This window comes from Cantharellus anzutake, assembly GCF_015039405.1.
Source record: "Cantharellus anzutake strain C23 chromosome Unknown EI90scaffold_304, whole genome shotgun sequence".
NCBI classification, from domain to species: Eukaryota; Fungi; Basidiomycota; class Agaricomycetes; order Cantharellales; family Hydnaceae; genus Cantharellus; species Cantharellus anzutake.
The window spans coordinates 53,666-73,178 of record NW_024067254.1 but is presented as its reverse complement, the minus strand read 5'-3'; the positions used below and the strand labels follow the sequence as shown (position 1 = coordinate 73,178).

Below are 19,513 nucleotides of genomic sequence, written 5' to 3'. Positions count from 1 at the left end.
TTCTGGCGGCGAGGGTTCCTGGGCAGCAAGTATGCTGGCCAATGAGTCAATGAGTCTTCTTGTAGGTGCCACAACCTCATTCACTTCAAAGTCAGGCACTAGATGGATAGGTAGAACGAGACGCCAAAGTTGGCGGTAGGCCAGTAACGGAACCAATGGTCTGAAAATGGCCAACCAGGTAGTCATTGTCAGAAGAGGCGCAAGGGAGCTTCCTAGTATGTATACATACGTCTCTGCAGGGGTGAGGCACCATGAGGGACTAAAACCACCAACTTGCCTAACTTGCACTCCCAATGGCCCTCCTAAATTCTCAATCTAGGGAAAGGTCACGACGGAGAAAAGGGGTAGGTATTACAACACGCGCGCGTACCTCGAGCATCATCGTGTACTCCGATTCCAGTGATAAACTTGGTACCAGGTGTGTCCTGAGAGTAAGGAGTGTTTCAACCCAGGCAGTTCGTGTTTGCTTTGGCCACAAACGAAGCGAGGGAATTTTCATCCTTCAGATGTCGAAAAGTAAGTGCTTAAACCATCAATTAGAAACGGCCGCACCTCTCGGTACACTACGAGAATGGAATTGGTGATTGCGGCTGGAGTCCCGAAAATACTTGGATCGGCAGCTTTATTGAAGCACCGGTGTTAAAGGACCGGAAGATAATCGATACGGCTGGGAGGGGCTAATGTGTTTGGACCAGCGATTTCTGTGGCACGGTGAGCTTCGCCGCAACCAAAACCGAGATTGCACCTACTCTCCAGGTGTTCAAGATCCCCATCATCTTTTATCCTAATTGAGCCGTCCCATGGCAGTACCACCCATATATCGTTCACGGTCAATTTCCCGGTATTTTCAACCTCAAAAGTATTCATTACGTATTTCGCCGCAGTAAAAGGTCGTTTCATCTTCGTGATTAATAGAGGTATCATCGAATCGTGGTTCTAGCTTGGCAACGGGATGTCGGACATTGGCAACTACGAACGCATCAGGCGCGCGTACGTTTCCTTGACGCTGGGCGGGGGTATCATTTAGACGCTTTCCACGCACGGCCAGGCTTTCACAAGTACGAAGGAGAGAAAGGAATGAGTAGTGCGCATTAATGAATTTCAAGGACGTTGGGATGAGGGGGGTCGCTTTGATAGGGACCTAGGGATGTCACATCAGCGACAATCACGTAATATTTATAAAACATGACTGCCGTTGTCCTCTCCTTCGAGTTGAGAAAAACCGATTCAATGATCTCAATTTGCACAACCGAAGTCAGTGCGTCCTTCGAGGCATCCTTGCATTCAACTTCGAGCGTTAAGCCAGTGAGATTCATTTCGGTATCCAGAGGGTTGCAAAGTGCTAAGTCGATCCAGAAAGGTTCTAAAGGAATGAAATTAGAGAATCGACTCGAGATTCACCCTACCCACGTACCTCCCACTTCGGCGAACTCCCTAAGGTCCAAGGCTGACCTATCGCCTCGAGTTTTCTGGTAAGCTGTCCACCTTTCTTGCATCTCGGTCCACACTGATGATTCAGAGACATCTCTTGAGGAAAATCGTACACGGGTCCTTGAGGGTAAACAGACATTCAGGGGCAATTTGGATTCTGTGAAGGAAGGGGTTTCAGGGTTGGTTGAAAGATAATGCTGAGCAAAAAGAATGAGCAGGGCACGCAGCACAACCTAATCCGGTTTGCTCACCTCAAATGCAAGCCGAAAATCTTCTACATACATCCTATCGTTGTCGAATTTATCAAAGGATTGCACTGTGGCTCAGAAGCTTCAGGAAGAGTTTGATGGCTGCAGTCGTATCGCCACTGGAGTACTTTAACCTGCCTATCAAAAGATTCATAAAAAAGGCATTGCCAATTAGAACTACCGCAATACCTAAGGCATGCTGAATACAAGCTTGCGTAGGATCAATCTTCGGGTCCTGTTCTTGAGCTTCAATCTCAAAGAACGATGGAGATAGAAGCACTTCTTTCCTGAATGCATGTGCATCGCTCGCCTGCTGGAAGAAGTATATGGTCAATGGTTTCTGGGATATATTGAGAGAAGTCCGTTAGTTCATCTACCCCATTGGCCATTGAAGTACATACGACACCACTTCGTTCTAGTTTCTTGGCAGCCAAGGTGTACCATAAAGCGGCACGTCTCTTCGCACCTCGACGACTACTTAAGGAGGCAGCTCGCGCCAGAAGAAGAGCGGAAAATGGCTCTTCGGCATTGCCAGCGGCCATGGCAAGCCATCTCTCACCATCGATACTTGCAAATTGGGGAATGCCAATCTCCCATCTGACGGCATACAGCAGTGCTCTATATTGTGACACTGCAGAAACTTCCTCATTATTCAATCCAAGTAGTTGCAGGGCAGCGGTTGCGTAAACAGAGAGAGAGGAGGCTGGAGCAAGGATGAGCGGCAGCACATCCGAACCTGTGGTAAAATCTTTGCGAAGAGTTTCCCAAACCAACGAGGCAAGTTTATAATCCCCTAATATAGTTGAAAATTCAGCCAAACGGCGATGCATCCATGTCTGAGACTCGAGAGAAAAAATGCCATTGGCAACAGATGAAGTAGGGGCGGGAGAAGAAGACCCGAAGATCCGACGTGTCGTCGAGGATAGTAGACGCGATGGGAGGCGTCTGGTTGAGGAAAACTATAGATTCATGGTCAGTGGAGTCAGCGTGACGCGTGAAATGTTCCACATTACCGCGTTATTCCATTCTATCACGTATCTCTCCATCCAAGGGATAAGAGAAACTGTCACAAACTCACGAACAAATCTCTGGGTATTCTGCGCGTCCGTCTCTGACATCGTGATTTCCATCACTACTGTTCGACGTTCAAGCTTTGGCCGCCGAATTTCAGGCGATCGTGAAACGTCCAATGGTGGGGATAGGCGGCTGCTCGCGAAAGGTATTCGTACGTTCACTTTCTCTAATGACGACGGAAGTTGCAAAAGATGAGTATTGAGATCAAACTGTTTCTTCACAGCGTTCAACAGAGCTACCGCCCTATTGATCGAGGATCCAGCTTAGACTGATGCCAATAATAGGAGATATTACTCACTCGTCCGGATTGAGATTCGAAGGCGTGGGATGGATAATTAGCGTGTACCGAAATAGGGTCGTGTCTACCCATGACGGAAGATCCAAGGTTCGAGCATGTAAGGCAGTAATGGCCTGCAGTGGATTGGGTGCGAGAGTAGAGGTAGCCAAAATCACTTCATGGGATTCATCAGACCAATACTCCGTATTCACAAACCACTTACACGCAACAGGGTGATTCCAGCCCTCGGTGCGGCATGGAGTTCTGTCACTGTCTGCACAAGCTTTAACATCGTCCCACCAACGCTCACGGTCCCTTGATTCGGCGTCGCCGAGCCATGTGGAAGCCCTTTGGGCGATTCTTCCACCTATCCAGTCGATTATCCGACTCGTTCGCCGCTCCTCGTCCTCGCGGCATTCTTCTTCAACGTCCACCAACGATGAGAACTTGACCTGAAATCTTGGATGAGTCACTTGAGAGAGGGTGCTGGTCCTTGTGGTAACTAGATGTGTACGGTCACAATGAGGATGCCGAACACCAGTAAAGCGCCCAAAATAATCTTCAGGCAAACTCAAGGCCTACCTTGAGAGAGGTGAGCGAATGCCGACAATAGCTCGGGAAGAGGTGGAAGACCCTTTGGGCTTAACAAGAGGTTTTCAACGTCCGGGGATGCATGTATAAGAATATGCGGGGCCAATGAATGCGGAAGGGTGGGCACGGTAGTCGACATCCAAAGGTCCGCCAGCTTTGGTTGAAATTGTGGCAGTGCAGCTGCTGAGCCAGAAATATATAAGTATGCTCCAACGTTTACGAGCAGCCTGAAGTTGCGGACTAAGTATCCAGAAATAAACAAATGTCTAAGCTCTAGATCGATTAATGGCCACACCGAAGTCGCTGGCATTTAAGCGACTTCGCTTCAAGGCTTGAGGTTCTTCGTTGAGACTCATGAGATTACCTATGAAGTTTCTTAGATTCTGGGACCGCCAATGCTGGGGCAGAATTTACCGATTCAGGCCAGCAGCCAAATTTGTACGGAAGACCGTCTCTCTGGGAACCTAGCTTTCGACCTGTTTCCTGCCGAGCTTTTGGACACGACCTCACGCCATTTGTTTAACCGCGCTTCATATCCATCTTGGAATCATATCACATATATACGTACTGATTTTTTCCGGGGTTTCATCTTTGAAGTATGACGGTCCGCTTGGTTAAAGATTTACTATGACATGAACGTAGTACAGTGGCGCTGGGTGGGCAGTGGTTAGGACTGATTAATAAGCTAAGCAACCACCCTTGTCCCTAGTTCGGCGTTTTGGTATCTGCGCAATGATCCAATATCTGGGTATTGAGACCTAATCCCTGACAATAGCCATCGTATGGCAAAATGTGCAAGATGCTACGTCCACTTGGGTACACGCCAACACACATCTGAGGAACCTCTCGCTTAGATGGGATCTCGCATGACGGATGGTATAGTGGCATTGGGTGTTGTGAGTGAATTGACAGAACCACACTGTTGGTGCTTGCATGGCGTCTGGCGCTGATCTCCAATCTACCAGTTAGCTTGGAAAGAAGCGCCCGGACACTTTTACATGAATCATGTTTCCATACGATGAAGATGATCGATACACCTGGGGAGGAATATTTCTGTTCGGAGCATCCGCACGTCGTCCCCAACCAATGAAGCGGAAGGAGGTTGCCGGTAATTGATCAGTGGGGAAGGCCAAGCGCCAGGAAACAATAAGGAGAATACAGTATTGTTAGCGGCGCTAGAAGAAATCCCCCAAAATGACCTTCTACCTAAACGAATTGCTATATAACGCTCAGCCAAGAAACAAGCGACGTTGTGTAACAGAAATCCTCTGATTTAGAGTTTCCTGATTTAAAATTGGTTCCGCTGGATTGGCTGGCCAGGAAATTTGAGCCATTCAAAATTTCATTGACCCCTCCAAATCCTCCTCGTTCCACCTCTTCTCGTCCTCTCCCTTACTCCTCTGTAATGGGTCTCGCAGATCTTATCCTCTCTGTCGTCCCCTACCGCCTTCCGCCTTACCTCCGGCAGTATGAGAAAGGTGTCACTCCATTGAGCACAACCCCAATCGTCGTTGGCATAATTGTTGCATACCTCATCACCATCTTCGGCATTCAGGCTGCCATGAAACCTTACCAGCCTTACAAGCTCACCTTTCTTTTTCAAGTCCACAATATGTTTTTGTCCCTTGGGAGTGGGTTGTTACTCGCATGCATGCTTGAGGAAGTTATCCCGTTGTTATTCAACGCTGGCATGTTTGGCGCGATTTGCCATACATCGTCGTGGACTCCGGTAGGTGCTTTCTGATTCGGTGTTCACATTGGCGAGCAAGGCACCCGACACGCCCCACGTCTAACATACCTTCGCGGGTTCACTGACCAGTCCCCCCAAATTATATTATTTCACACCGTTTAGAGATTGGAGTTTTACTATATAATCAATTATTACTTCAAGTATATTGAGCTCATCGATACCATTTTCCTCGCCATAAAGAAAAAGCCTCTCGGTATGTCGTTGTTGATCCAAAAAAATGACTGAGCTCAATAATACCTCTTAGCCTTCCTGCACGTTTTCCACCACTCCGCCACTGCTCTTCTATGCTATACCCAGCTCGATGGCCGTACCAGTGTGGTACGTCTTCAACTGATATGCATGATCTGACGAACTCCCTGACGATATAATAGTCATGGGTCCCCATCACTCTTAACCTCGGTGTTCACGTCTTGATGTACTACTACTACTGGGCCACCGCTGGTGGGCGCAAGATTTGGTGGAAGAAATATCTCACCACGATGCAAATCACGCAGTTCGTTATCGACCTCATCGCCATCTACTTCTCCGGTACGTTTTTTCCAATTAGCTTTATTCCGGTTTTCTCACACTATGATGCCGTTTGTTTGCTCTTCGCATTGAAATGGATGAAAAACAGTCTGGCAACGTGCGGCTCATGAGAAATGGATCCCCAACATAAACTTGCCCCACGTTGCGGATTGCGCAGGAACGAATGCAGCTGCTGTTTTCGGCATGCTTCTCATCTCGTCCTATCTATTACTCTTCATCGACTTCTACCTGCGGACGTATAAGCCAGCAGCTAGTGCCAAGAAGGGCGCCAATGGTGTCGCCAATGGCTCAATCAAGAGAGATCTCTAAGCGAGTGGCCAGCAACTGCAACTGGCTGTCGTATGAGACTGCGTAGAGGTCAGAAGTCATTGCCTGTGATGCTACTCAAGGAGAGGTGTCATGGGGTTTGGGGTTTAGGGTGTTCGGAGTCGCCTGGTTCCAATTCGGGTCTCACTAGATGCAGCAACCTCAATAATGTCCATAGGCTACAGTTTGTGTTCTGAGAATGTTAAGCATATATTTAAAGTACCTATACTCGTTTTACTCATATTTATGGTGTTGTTTTCTCGAAGCTGCTCTGCGACTGGTCTGTGGTCATTCCCACGAAGAGCTGGTGTGGAGACAAAGTGCAGGCGTCATTCTTATCTCAATTCCCCAGGCCCCAAACCGTCCAACTGGGCTGCGATCTCGGCAGAGGTTGGGATGGCTGACTCTGCCTTGCCACACGCACAGGGACTTCGATGGCCAACCCCTCTAACGTACCCTGTTGCAGGAGCACTTCACCCGTGCACCCTATTCTGTGGGCACAACGGCAGGTGATCGTGAAACATACAGTAAGGCTGCTCAAATTAAGATGGCTGCGCATCGGTTATTCGTGATTTAATGGAGGAACGAGATTAAATAAGACTTGTACAGTATCCGCAGACCATGGCTCATATGCCTTTATCCTCTTCGTTTGCTGCACTTAACCTGCTGCTCTTTGCTGCACTTAACCTGCTGCTCTTTGCTGCCTTGTTTCCTAGTCCAGGCACTTCTTGAGTTACTTGTCCCTTCATTTGGATCTGTGTTGTGAATTTTTCGGTCTTGCAGTAGGTGAAGGGCCGGGCTTTATGGGGAGCCCGTTTATTTGCGACATTTATGGGTGTTCCCGTGATTTGTGAGTTTCTTGCTTTCACATCTCCTTCTGGTTGTACACTGTCTTCTCTGTGCGAAGTCTCAGTGCAAGTCGGGGCTGTCGTCACGCTACATCTCCTTTTGAGCCACCTCTGCATGAAGACAAGACCCGTTGTATTCTTGCTGAGTCCAAATTTACAGAAGATACATACACAGCTGATCTGAACGTAATAGCTAGCTATTAGATAATGACAGGCATGAAGTCGTTGCACAAAATATGTCTTGCTCGAATGTGAAGGGATGGCAACGATCCGCTCCGCGTTAGCAAAAAGGAACAGGAAGGATATACGTATTATATTCCAATGTTACTCGATAGATGTCTATAACAAGGAATGAATTTTGACACCGCATCCTTCACCTCATTCACCCCGCCACTCATCAGCATTGAATAACGACATGACCAGAATTCGGTACCCTGGGATCAGCGGCGGGATCGAACACCCCATCTCTGTGTCCAATCACGGCTGCGACACTCACTCCAGGGGCTACCCAGCTAATATTATGGCCGAGGCTAGCAAGGGATGCAACGGTGGCATTATTGTAGCCCGTAACGTTCTGTGAAACAGATGTGTACTCGACAGTGGTGACTTGTGGAAAAATTTGATCATGTACTCGCGGGGCATTAACAGCTTGCTCTGTGCATAGACAAGATATATAAACATGGTAAACTGAGGAATTGAAAGAATTGCTTACGAGCTGTATAGTTGTGATCTAAGTAGTGACGCAGAGTTTGAATGTTAGCGGTGATGATCCTTGAGCCGCCCGCTGCCCCATTGGCAAAGACAAAGCGACCATGTTCATCTTCCGCAATAACTGGACTGATAGAAGAAAGGGGGCGTTTGCCGGGTTGAATATAATTTGCGGGTGTAGCGACATATCCGAACGCATTCGATGAGTCCTATACGGTTTGCGTAAATATGGTGGATCAACTAGGAGAGGTGGTGGGTATATACTTACAGGTGAAGAAAAGTCGTCCTGAGGATGAATCATAGGTCGTTACTATGGCGCACAAAACGAGTGATTTGGCCAAGTACGGCGCACCATTTCATCGTTCAAAATCACGCCCGTTTCGTGAACCATGATATGTGAGCCGAAATATAGGTTGACAGTAGTTGTCAAACTGTTCCCGGAAGCATGCGATCCATGTTGCTTAGCATATGGGCAGTATGGTGAAGTGGTGAGTACATGCCTGATAACGAGTCCACTCTCATCGGCGGCAACGATTTGACTCGTGCCTGGCGTCTGCTTGATTTCGAAGCCGGTTGGATCATACAGCTGTGGTTTTTATCATCACTCGATGCTCAATTCAAGCTTTGAGGGAAGAAGGCAAACACACCGATGGTGGCCCGGTTGAATTGCTTGGCATCACGGCCCTAATCTTCGCTCCCATTTGAGGCTCCATGAACTCTAGCTCCAGTTTGGTCACGTTCTTTACAAACTTTGGGTCACCGAGTACTGTTCTTTGTCCGTATGCAAACTGGAGGGGACACTATCAGTTTGAAGACGGTGAGTCAAGGAAATGATGCCTACCTTGAAACTCTCTACTAGTTTGTGTGCCGTCAAGTTTGAATCCACTACCAGTCCCGTGGTGGGATCCGTTGTGTAGCTCAGATCATATCCGCTCAAAATGTTCAACGCGCCAAGAACGACAGTCCCTGACGAGGGTGCCACAGTTGAGGTAAGCTTAAGGCCCTTATAGTGGATACTGGCCGGTTCTCGAATCTCAACCTTATATCCTTCACAAATAGTCGATTCAGAATAAATCAAGTTTAAACGTATGGATCTGACTCACCTTCCCAGTCTTCAAGGGTAATAATACCTGGTTGCAAGTAGCTATGTCGGGCAGCCTTGACACTCGCTCGGGCGATCCATCTATCTTTGCAGTAAAACTCATCCGCCCCGTGGTTCGCTACTGCCGTGAGGGTCTTGGCGTAAGCAGGTCGGTGGGCAACGGATCCTTGCTTAAGGAGTGTGCCGTTGGGGGCATAAACAGAAGAAAACTCCGTGTCTGGAGAGGAAACGAGCTGAGTAAAAGTAGGATTTGGTCGGGGTCGGGAAGATTCACCGTTAAGAATAAACGCAGCATTGGATGCAATCGCTCCAGCAAGTTGTCCTTGGACTAAAATGAATTACACGCACATCAGTGATGAATGCTCTTTAGAGTGAGGATCGGGGGATTAGAAGTAACACGAACTGACGAAGCCTTCCTTGGCAAGTTTGATGGCAGGTTGGAATAACCTTTTCCAGGGCAAACGGCCGTACATTTTATGAATCGACTCCAGCCCACGGAGCTCACCGGGGACGCCAACAGAGAGGCCTCCAATGGTAGATGCAGTAGCTACACCAAATACTGTCATGGGCTGCCGCTCGCTGTAAAAATGGACACGTCTCACAGTTAGTTTGAGTGACAAACATTGTCTCATTCGACGCCCTTGGTGCTGTCTCTCGGAAATCGATCATTTTGTACTTGCCCTTAGGGCTCCTCACTAGCGCGAAGCCTCCACCACCTACATTCCAGATCAGACAATGATGTAAACGCGACAAAAGGAACAAACCAATGCCGGAATGATGTGCGTCCACCGTGCCCACACAAAGCACCGTCGCAACAATGGCATCAGCAGCATTCCCACCAGCCCTGAGAATGTCACCCCCAATGCCTGAACACACAGCTGATTCACTTGCCACGGCACCATGCGTGGGCTTCCTGAGCGTGTTACCCCTTGTCTTCAGAGGCGTGCCTTTCACATAGACGAAGCACCGTAGCAACGAGACCAAAAGGAGAGCAGGGCTTGAAAGCAAGGAAAGACGCATATATAGTGTCACTGGGACGTCTAGAAACCAGACTGTTCGGCGTGTAGACTAAGTCCCGCTGCTCGGGAGTGGGGAATCTTAAAAGCAAGATGCCCTTGGACAAGGGACATACATATTATGTATTTCTGCGCGGCTACGACCTTTGCTGCCGGTTGGGATTTAATCCGGTTAAGCGGCGTTGGCCCTAAAAAAGTTGGCGCTCATGAGGATTTCCTTATTTAGAAAAGCAGTTCAGGCGCCGAACCCTCATCCTTCGCAAAGTGACTAGCGGTCAAATTGTTGGATGAACAAGCCATGACGACGCGCCAGTATGCATGCCATGCTTATATCAGTTATTTGATATTATACCAACATGTTTCACTATTTCGCCAAGTATACGCTACTACGTTCTACATGTGGCACTTATTAGCATCTTATCTTTTTATCACTTTTGTCTGATATCCCGTTATCGCTTATACCGTTTGCGCAGGTTACGATGTTATCTATACAGAGAGCGCTGAGTGTCACATACTTACTTATTAATTGCTTACATATTAATAATGAGACGGTCGTGGAACACTTCTGATTGGTTGATTTCCAAGCCTCTGATTGGTTCTTCATGTGCGTGACGTCTTCACGCGTCATACTTATTCGCCTCACGTGCCAGCTTTCAGTTATTCACTTTCGCGCTCCTCTCATTAATATTCTCCGTTGCCTCCTCACTTCTTCACATGTCCCTTATCCAGCTGACCTCTTGCGGGCTTCATCACATGCATGAAGCATGCACGCACGTGAACCGTTTACCTCGTTCACTTCCGGCGCGTTCAGTGTTTCTGGAAAGCGGAGAGTTTTAGTGACTCGCTGCTATAACAGAGATATCAAGCGGGCCTACGCATTGTAACCATCGTACTGAGGCGTTCGGCTCCGTGGCGTTCGATGTTTCTGAAAAGCGGAGAGTCTTAGTGACTCGCTCGACCACCTCCCCCCCGATTTCGATTGAGAACCACGCTCGTCGCTATGTGCACGACGATCTCCTCATCTCCATCACTCAACAGCAACGAGGAACATAACGTGCTCAGGTCTTCGACAGTAACCGCGGATGGGCGTCTGCACGAGGCCAATGGAAGACCGCATGATAATAATAATAGTACTTAAGTAAAAGGAAAGGAAATCAGTTACAAAATATGATTTTGATTTAGCGCCTGAAGCTTAAAGTGGTATTCATGAACTATGTATGTATCTTTGGTTGGTTTTAAGTAGAAAATATTTCCTCATTTTCGTGATTGCGCATGTGATTCTTGTCCGTTCCACCAAGGGGTGTTATTAGGTTTATATTTTAGTTTCCACCTGGAACCATGCATGTCGAAGCGTAAACACGGGCGTGCTACTCTGCCTCTCACCTTCCCGATCACTTCTCCGCTGGCTACATCGTTCAGAATCGCCATCCCAACACCCTCGCCACCAGTCCAACTCTCGAATCACTTCTTCACCTCAATGAAGCGTCCAATGCTCCTAAACCCAAGTACGAATCCCCAATCCCTATGTATTCGAAAACTCCACACTTTTCTAAAGCATTCTCCTCTACTTCTACTGAGCTGAGAAAGGACTTGGTGGAGCGGGCCCATTCATCACCGATGCTTCTCGCTACGCATCTGCAACGCCGACTACAACTCAACCACTCCACCATTAATGACGACGGTCACTATTCAAGTTATTCTTCAAGTTCTATGTTTCAACCGCACCATCAGGCACTCAACTAATATTAGCCATGAGTCTCATAACGATGAGACTGCCGCTATCGCAAGTATGTTGATACAGATTTCTTCGAGGAAGAAAGATTGTATGGGTAAACGACCGTCCTCCCCCAACCGCATACCATGGCCCCCCTTTGTGACTTACAAGAATGATCATGATACAAATGCTGTTTACACATGAGGAAGGGCAAAGGTATATACCTACAATTGATGCTCGCAAGGATCCGGGTGCCACTTTGAATCATAAGACCATCATACATTTTCGTCATATACACACAGCTTTCATATATCACGCGACCACATAAGACCCCTCAAATCGAGACACAGCCAGCTGATAGATGGACAATTTCCTGTCAACCTCTTCTATCAAGTTATTGATTGGTTCCACATTCCATCATTGGATATTTGCAGGACATCGTTGTTTCCACGTCGATGTGCATTTACATATATCGATGTCTTGAGAATCTAACTGCCAACCCGACCGAGCCGGTTTGAAGGGGCTGAGTATCGGACTTACAGTAACCCCCATCCAGAACGTCTACGCTGTGCGCTAGGTAGTCTTAGGACGTCCCAGATTTTCCCACAGGTCAGTTCTCGGCAGCAAGCCACTTCACCAGGATGTCTACGGTGAAATAGGCCATTAAGGCCGCGCAAGCAACACCCCTTGATAGGGTCTTATACTGAGCTGACTAACCTGACCCAGTTTGCCCAACCGGTTTTCACGGATTGACACTGGAATGAGAGTTGCAATGACGACCTTCGTGGATGTTAAGCGAGCTCATATATCAAGGGTTGTTTACTGGAGCCGGCCTTCCATTTATTGTACGCGAAGTCGAAGCGAAATTGGCTTCTTTGTCGTCTCCCCTACACTGCCCTTGCGGCCATGTGGTCACAATCCCACTTATAACGTTATTCTCTGCTTCTTCCTCCCCTCCCTTCCGCCTGGTTCTTTTTCATCGTCCTTGTCGTTGAAGGCGTACAATCTAGTAATCTAACAAAAGCCTGATGTCCGCGTAAGTTCCTCTGTCATTTATTTTTGACGACCCCTACATTCAACGTTTTACTGCTTTACTATTTTCCCTTCATCAACACCCCAGAACCGATATTGAAGACCAGTTGTTCGTCACCAGAGCCCGCGTCAGGGAGGAAAAAGTCATCACCGATGAAAAGGAAAACCCTCATGCAGGAGGCATCGAAACGGCAGAATGGGGCGACGTCTTACATCATCGGCCTGAAGTCACGCCGGAGGGTGAATTGTGGGCCTTGCCCACCGAGGATGAAAAGTCGGGTCCCAATAGGCTTGGGAGAGTAGCTGATAAGTTGTGAGTGTGACATTTTCCTCTCGGTCCTCGTTTTTTTGCCCAATGGGGCTCGAGCTCGAACCCAAAATAGAAATCGACGACTCGATCAGTTTCGATGCCGAGCCTGAATTTCGAATGATGCTGATGATGCTCTCAATTTATATTCTAGACCTTGGACCGCCTACACCATTGGTATAGTGGAGATGGCGGAACGGTTTTCCTACTATGGCACTACGGCAGTCTACACCAACTTCATGTATGTTTCCACCTCGTCACACCGTCACTTGACTAGTTGAACTACTTTGCATTCGACATGGACTGGACCCTCAGTCAGCGGCCTCTCCCACGCGGCTCACGCACCGGTGCAGGCGGACATGACCACGTTTCAGGAGCCCTTGGGCGGGGCATCCAAGCCGCAACAGGTCTAACCACCTTCAACCAATTCTGGGTCTATGTTGTTCCTTTGTTCGGTGCTTACATCGCGGATACAAAATTGGGACGTTATAAAACTATTTGCTGGGCTGTGATCATTGCGATGATTGGGCACGTTTTGCTGATCGTGAGCAGTGTTCCGGGTGTTATTGAGCATTCTAGTGGGGCGTTGGCCTGTTTTACGCTTGCGTTGATTGTTATGGGAACGGGAAGTAAGTATTTGTTTTTAATGCCTGTGGCCTGATGTGTTGCTCCCCTGAGCCCTATCTTTGTCCCCTAGCCGGTGGATTCAAGGCCAATATTTCGCCTCTTGTCGCTGAGCAGTATCAAGTGTCTGCCATGCGTGTCAAATCTCTCTCTGATGGCACCCGAGTCATCGTCGATCCCGCTGTGACGACGGCACGCATCTACCTCTACTTTTATCTTCTCATCAATGTCGGGGCTCTCGTCGGTCAGCTAGGGATGACCTACTCCGAGAAATACGTCGGTTTCTGGTTGGCCTACACACTTCCAACCGTCTTCTTCTTCATTTGCCCCATCATATTGTTCCTCGGCAGACATAAGTACAAACAAAGTCCCCCTCAAGGCTCGATCGTCGTCGAGGCTTTACGGGTTTGGAGGACTGCAATGAAAGGTACGGTTGTCTGGACGGACCCAGTTCGGACTTGGAGAAATTGGACCCATCCTGGTTTTTGGGAGAAGGCTAAGCCTAGCAGGATTCTGGAGTCTCAGCCTGAGGGCGGACGACCTTCTTGGCTAACATATGACGATATCTTCGTGGATGAAGTCAGGAGAGGACTCAAGGCTTGTCAAGTCTTCTTGTTCTTCCCTTGCTACTGGATATGCTATAACCCTCTCAACACTACGCTCACATCGCAAGCGGCAACGATGACAACGAACGGAGTTCCCAACGACGTCATCAACAACTTGGACCCACTCGCTCTGATCATTTTCATCCCCATCTGTGACTATGTCATTTATCCATGGCTTGCACGGATGGGGATTCGATTTACACCGATAAAGAGAATCTTCTTGGGATTTATGACCGGCGTAGCAGCAATGGTCTGGGCGGCCGTCGTTCAATATTACATTTATCAGACTTCACCTTGTGGCTATCAAGCAAATTCCTGCGATACTCCTTCCCACTTAAGCGTCTGGATCCAGTCTGGCTCGTATATCCTCATCGCCTTCAGCGAAATCTTCGCTTCCATCACCGGACTCGAATACGCCTTTACGAAGGCACCGAAAAACATGAGATCGGTTGTGATGAGTGTCTTTCTGTTCACGACTGCGATTTCGAGCGCAATCACGGAGGCATTGAACCCGTTGTCCGCGGATCCTCATTTGATTTGGAATTATGGGAGTGCGGCCATCATTGGGTTCGTGAGTGGCATTGCGTTTTGGATTTGCTTCAGCCATTTGGATAAGCAGGAGGATGAATTGAACGAGATTACTGCTATGACGGGGACGGGATTGAAGACGGTTGACGAGAGGGATAGTATTTGAGGGTGTAGCTATGTGGTGGGTTGATTTTGTGCTGCTCCCTTGATTTTTGAAAAGTTTTTGGTGTCTTAATCGTGCCAATTTGTAGCAGGTCCTACCAATCTTCCCGACGCGAACGTGCAAGAGGTCCTGTGATCATTGCCAATACGCTAGATTTCCATTGTATTCACTGCGTAAAGGGGTCAAAATTTTGGATCCTCAGTAGATACCTGTTTGGATGTACTCGGAGATTTTTGATCCGATTCTGATGTGTAAATTTTGGATACATCCGTAATTCGAGCTACACGAACGAAACTAGATATGTGAATGAATGAATGAATGAATGGAAGCGTTCATGTCCGGCCAGCCGTGTTAGGAGGTAGGAAGTGAGTAGGGGGTGTGGATGGGGAAGCCGCCCGTGTCGCGGATGTATCCTACGGTAAGAGGGGTGATTTTGTTGAAACATTCACATGCACCCGCTCCCGCTTAGCCCGGTGGCACCTTTCCTATTCTGGCCACTCCTTTGCGCCCCCCCTTGTCGCGTTGGGGATTGTGCTCCGACGCCCTTTGCCTCCCAACTTTGTCCTTACACCACACATCCCTTTGTGTTATCACCTACAGTTTTTCACCCCCCAATGAGACCGATTTCACTAATCCGCACCTCAGAGTCGCAAAACATCATGAAAAATTTCATTAAAATTGTAGAGTAACAAGAATGTGAATACCTGCCAAAATGAACCGAAATTATGAACAATGTTCTATTGTGAAGTACATGTGCAAGAAGGCCTCCCAAATGCCCATGTCACCCCTCAATGATATTGCGTGACATTGTGTGACATTGTACTCAGACACTCATGCCAAACCCCTTCCACTGCTTGCTCCATGTCCCCTGATGCCTCCAATGTTGCAGGAGGCTTGTTCTGCTGAAGTTGGGGATAGTTATAAGCCATCCAGTCCCTCATTAGGATCTTGGATGGCTTTGTGGTACCTTTTGTTCCACCAAATGTGTCTTTTCTTCATGCCACCTCCCTGGCCCTGAGGAAATTTGTATCCGGTGCGACTACTGGACTTATCCGGAACTCCAAATTCTTATGACGTAAACCAGCGTGACTGGACAAATGACATAAAATGGACAAGCCTGGTATCGAACCCAGGACTTCTAGCATGCATCCATACACTACTCGCCCGTTATGCCAGGGGGGGGTACCCCTTCCCTGATGGTTTGGGAGATCACTTGATCCCTTCCTGTCAGAGTCGGGATCTTTGTCAGAGGCTGGATTATTGTCGGAGTCGGAGATTGTGGCAGAGGTCTGTTGGAGCGCGCGCACGGATATGCGGGCGGAAATATGCGGCGCGTCCGGAAGCGCTGTCCAAGGTTAGCAGAGTGGGATCGCGGCCTCAGCGACTCAGGTGGAGCGCTGTGCCCTGAGCTTGACGTTTGGGGGAGATCCCGTATTTACAAACTGACACTTACAGCGGACTTCAAACAAGACTTGCGGGCGGAGCGGACCTATAGGAGGAGCACGGACTCCGTGAGCACGGACTCAGAGGGGGGGAAGCCCCCTTTGCAGAAGGAGAGACTCAGAACAGACAGGGGGGGTACTCTAGTTGATTTCAGACTGGGGTCCCCGAAAGTATTTACAAGGTAGATAAATAGGCAAGAGGGAATATAGAAAGGCCGGTCAGTCCGGCGCGGTCCGGCGCGGAGATAAGCGGGGATTGTCAAACTAAATAGGACAAGAGCCCGGGAACTGGAAACAAGGAACAGATCAATAAACAATAAGTGGCAAGGGTTATTGATGAATAACTGAATGAGATCAATAACCTAGTGCCAATAAAGAGGGGATCAAATGCCGATATTGGCAGGAAGCAAACAATGAATGGCACTCGGCAAAGAATGAATGACAAGCTGCCAAGTGACAAATGGCTGGAGGAAAAGCGGAGGTCAGCGTGCGGCGCCGATACAAGTCCGCAAATAAGCGGGGTCGGTGCGGTGCCGACACAAGTCCGCAACAGAGGTTGATCTGCCAGCACTGTCACACAAGGACAGCATGAAGGCCAACAGAGGTACAGAGGTGTTGACCTGACCAGAGGTGTCAAGGGCAACCAGAAGTGGCCAGAAGGTGCAGAGATGGGCAGAGGGTGTGGAGTGGGCAGAGGGTGCAGAATGCACGGAAGCGGGGCATGGCTGTGACCACATAGCGGGAAGTGATGAGTGTGGTTCGGATGGAGACAAGGCAGGCATGACTGAATGCCGGGAGCACCAAGGGCTCAGGAACTGGAGGTAAGGTCGGAATACCGGCAGGGTCTAGGTTCTGATTACTGGCCAAGTCTCATGCAGTAAGGCAGGAGGCCAGACATGGGGTTGGGGGCTGGTTAGGATGGGTTTCGGGTCGGCGGATTCGCCTATCGGCATTGGTTCGCCGCTGACGGAGCCCTGGGATTTGTCGGTCATGACACTTCCTCCAACACTCGCCCTCAATTTGGGGTGTTAGCCTCCAAATTGATGTACCGTGGCTGTCCACCATGAGGAAATTTGTATCCGGTGCGACTACTGGACTTATCTGGAGCTCCAAATTCTTATGACGTAAACCAGCGTGACTGGACAAATGACATAAAATGGACAAGCCTGGTATCGAACCCAGGACTTCTAGCGTGCATCCATACACTACTCGCCTGTTATGCCAGGGGGGGGTACCCCTTCCCTGATGGTTTGGGAGATCACTTGATCCCTTCCTCCAACAGGCCCTCCAATGAGTTTGCATGCTGACCCATTAAAAGAAACAAGCAAGACAGAATCTGAGTTGGGGAATATAGGGATGGTTAATTGGCAGATTGTTTGGGTTAAAGTTATGAATTGTGGATAGAAACATGCTCCTGACTAGCTTCTATGTATCATCAAAACAAATAAAGCCTGGCATGTGTAATGATGGCCTTTTACCCACTGGCTGCTTGGCTAGCTCTTGGTAAGGTGGAGAGAGCTACATGAGGTCGGCATGGTTAAGTGGTACACATGGCCACTTTTTCATGTCCAGGTTTGCTATGCTTCCTAATTTCTGCATCCATTCAGCCTCAAATTTGGTACACAAGTAGCCCTAATGTCATATCCATCCATGGCCATCATCCTCAACCACCTCTGTTCCTCCGGATTCCCTCTGCTCCTTTATCACTAACCTCAGAGCCTCTGGTTTCCACAACCACCTCTGACTCCCCCGATGGTCACCACCTCTCCAATTCAATATATTACCTATGCCTCCCTAAGTACGGAACCCCAAAGGCCTCCAGACAGCTCTGACATCTGCTAGTGCACTCCTGCCCCTGCTGGGCAATTCACTTGCTTGCCCTGCAAGTCTACCTTTGGGCCTATCCCTCCTTTCCGTTTCTGGGTTATAGCCCACCATTCTGCTAACCCCATAACCTGACTTGTCAGTAATATTCAGTCGGCTAACGTTTAACTCCATTAGTTCTGCTCTGCTTGGCCCTGCCATTCATGGGCCTTCCCTCGCTGTAACTATATATACATAACTTGTAGATAGGTTACACCCTAGTGATAAAATCGACTAGAGTTAATCCCCCTTTAGTTCTTGCTCCCAGTAAGTAAATTAGGGCACAGATGTGTAACTTGGCACAGTGTCAGGGCACACCCGCCTGACCCGGCCCCACCCGGCCCCACTTCACCTGGTACCCCGCCACCCAGTCCTCTCCTACCTCCTCCCCCCTTCCTCTTTCTTTCTTTCCCCATTTCACTTCCTCTTCATTTATTTCACTTTCTCTTTATTTTCTCTTTATTCTACATGGACGACCTTTCTCTGTATCAATGTACCATTGACCCACCCACAGCGTGCTCATGACACGCCCAGCCCGGGCGCTTCGGGCGACCCCCCACTATGTCCAGCTCGCACGTTCACAGTGGATGCCCTCAGGATCCCCCACGGGGACACCTGGGTGACTGCGGCTGTATGCGAGGATGACGTGGCACCTGTCATGTGACCCAAGCCGCATGTATATAAACATACCTGAAGTGGGAACCAAAGAAGTAGCCTTCTTCTCACCCTTTTCCACTTCAGTCTGAGTGGCCAGGGACTGTCTCCTGAGCCGGGCCCACCAGTACGCACGCCCGCTCCACACCCCACAAGACTTCTAGTGTTGGGCGTCTCACCTGGGCCTCCTCTACCCCAGATGCGTCCCTGACAGCAGAAGAAGGCTTCAACCTTGTCTCCCCTATCCCTCCCCCCTCCCCTGCCATGGTAACCGAAGAGCAATATGATGACCTGCTGGCTTGGTTCCAAGAACTACAGGCCATTATCGAAAACCAGGTCTTGAACCAGCCTGTTATAAAAATGGGGCCTAATTGGCCCATTTCTATAGCGTTCAGGTGCAGGAGGGGGCCGTGACATTGAGAAGATGTTACAATTAATGTAACAGGTGTTGTAACAAAGGTGTTTACAGTAACATTGACCTCGGGTTTTTGGGTAGTAATTGTTGGTTAGGTTGTTATTATTTTCATGTCACGTGATAATATACTGTACAGAGGCCATAAGAGGCTAAAAATGGGAATTTCCCATTTCCATAACACAGCCAGCACCTGCCTCCATGCCCGCACCTACACCCGCCCCTGCACCCACACCCGCACCCAGACCCAAGGGGCCTAAGGTTGCCCCCCCCACCGCCTTCTCAGGAGC

The 19,513-nt window shown here is 48.8% G+C and overlaps 5 protein-coding genes across 5 annotated transcripts; 3 read left to right on the top strand and 2 right to left on the bottom strand.

Annotated features, from left to right (window-relative positions):
- Nucleotides 1-72: 72 nt before the first annotated feature.
- EI90DRAFT_3103119 (ER-golgi trafficking TRAPP I complex 85 kDa subunit-domain-containing protein) lies at nucleotides 73-3,986 on the bottom strand (the record flags this gene model as incomplete). The annotated part of the gene is made up of 15 exons (XM_039062594.1): nucleotides 3,613-3,986; nucleotides 3,254-3,532; nucleotides 3,052-3,205; nucleotides 2,693-2,996; nucleotides 2,081-2,638; nucleotides 1,869-2,019; nucleotides 1,749-1,817; nucleotides 1,683-1,705; nucleotides 1,415-1,628; nucleotides 1,194-1,363; nucleotides 871-1,141; nucleotides 545-620; nucleotides 371-500; nucleotides 230-315; nucleotides 73-160 (listed from the first exon to the last, which is right to left on the bottom strand). Coding segments are annotated over exons 1-15 (2,892 nt in total), but the record flags the coding sequence as incomplete, so codon positions are not given.
- A 995-nt stretch (nucleotides 3,987-4,981) lies between these two features.
- Nucleotides 4,982-6,219, top strand: EI90DRAFT_3103115 (fatty acid elongase). Its single transcript, XM_039062593.1, has 5 exons — nucleotides 4,982-5,350; nucleotides 5,474-5,564; nucleotides 5,616-5,689; nucleotides 5,743-5,899; nucleotides 5,988-6,219. Exons 1-5 carry the CDS (start codon nucleotides 5,027-5,029, stop codon nucleotides 6,206-6,208), a joined length of 867 nt encoding a protein of 288 aa, XP_038907532.1. The 5' UTR covers nucleotides 4,982-5,026; the 3' UTR covers nucleotides 6,209-6,219.
- A 962-nt stretch (nucleotides 6,220-7,181) lies between these two features.
- EI90DRAFT_2983765 (gamma-glutamyltransferase 1) lies at nucleotides 7,182-10,124 on the bottom strand. The gene is made up of 12 exons (XM_039055997.1): nucleotides 9,628-10,124; nucleotides 9,466-9,579; nucleotides 9,267-9,410; nucleotides 9,138-9,191; nucleotides 8,865-9,080; nucleotides 8,603-8,808; nucleotides 8,409-8,549; nucleotides 8,262-8,347; nucleotides 8,114-8,192; nucleotides 8,030-8,047; nucleotides 7,766-7,970; nucleotides 7,182-7,707 (listed from the first exon to the last, which is right to left on the bottom strand). Exons 1-12 carry the CDS (start codon nucleotides 9,881-9,883, stop codon nucleotides 7,451-7,453), a joined length of 1,776 nt encoding a protein of 591 aa, XP_038907531.1. The 5' UTR covers nucleotides 9,884-10,124; the 3' UTR covers nucleotides 7,182-7,450.
- Nucleotides 10,125-11,190: 1,066 nt separating this feature from the next.
- Nucleotides 11,191-11,845, top strand: EI90DRAFT_3103107 (uncharacterized protein). Its single transcript, XM_039062592.1, has 2 exons — nucleotides 11,191-11,384; nucleotides 11,463-11,845. The coding sequence occupies exons 1-2, from the start codon at nucleotides 11,222-11,224 to the stop codon at nucleotides 11,795-11,797; spliced, it is 498 nt and encodes a 165-aa protein (XP_038907530.1). The 5' UTR covers nucleotides 11,191-11,221; the 3' UTR covers nucleotides 11,798-11,845.
- Nucleotides 11,846-12,351: 506 nt separating this feature from the next.
- EI90DRAFT_2983759 (PTR2-domain-containing protein) lies at nucleotides 12,352-14,855 on the top strand (the record flags this gene model as incomplete). Its single annotated transcript, XM_039055996.1, has 5 exons — nucleotides 12,352-12,629; nucleotides 12,714-12,938; nucleotides 13,087-13,173; nucleotides 13,248-13,561; nucleotides 13,630-14,855. The coding sequence occupies exons 1-5, from the start codon at nucleotides 12,622-12,624 to the stop codon at nucleotides 14,853-14,855; spliced, it is 1,860 nt and encodes a 619-aa protein (XP_038907529.1). The 5' UTR covers nucleotides 12,352-12,621.
- Nucleotides 14,856-19,513: the final 4,658 nt, after the last annotated feature.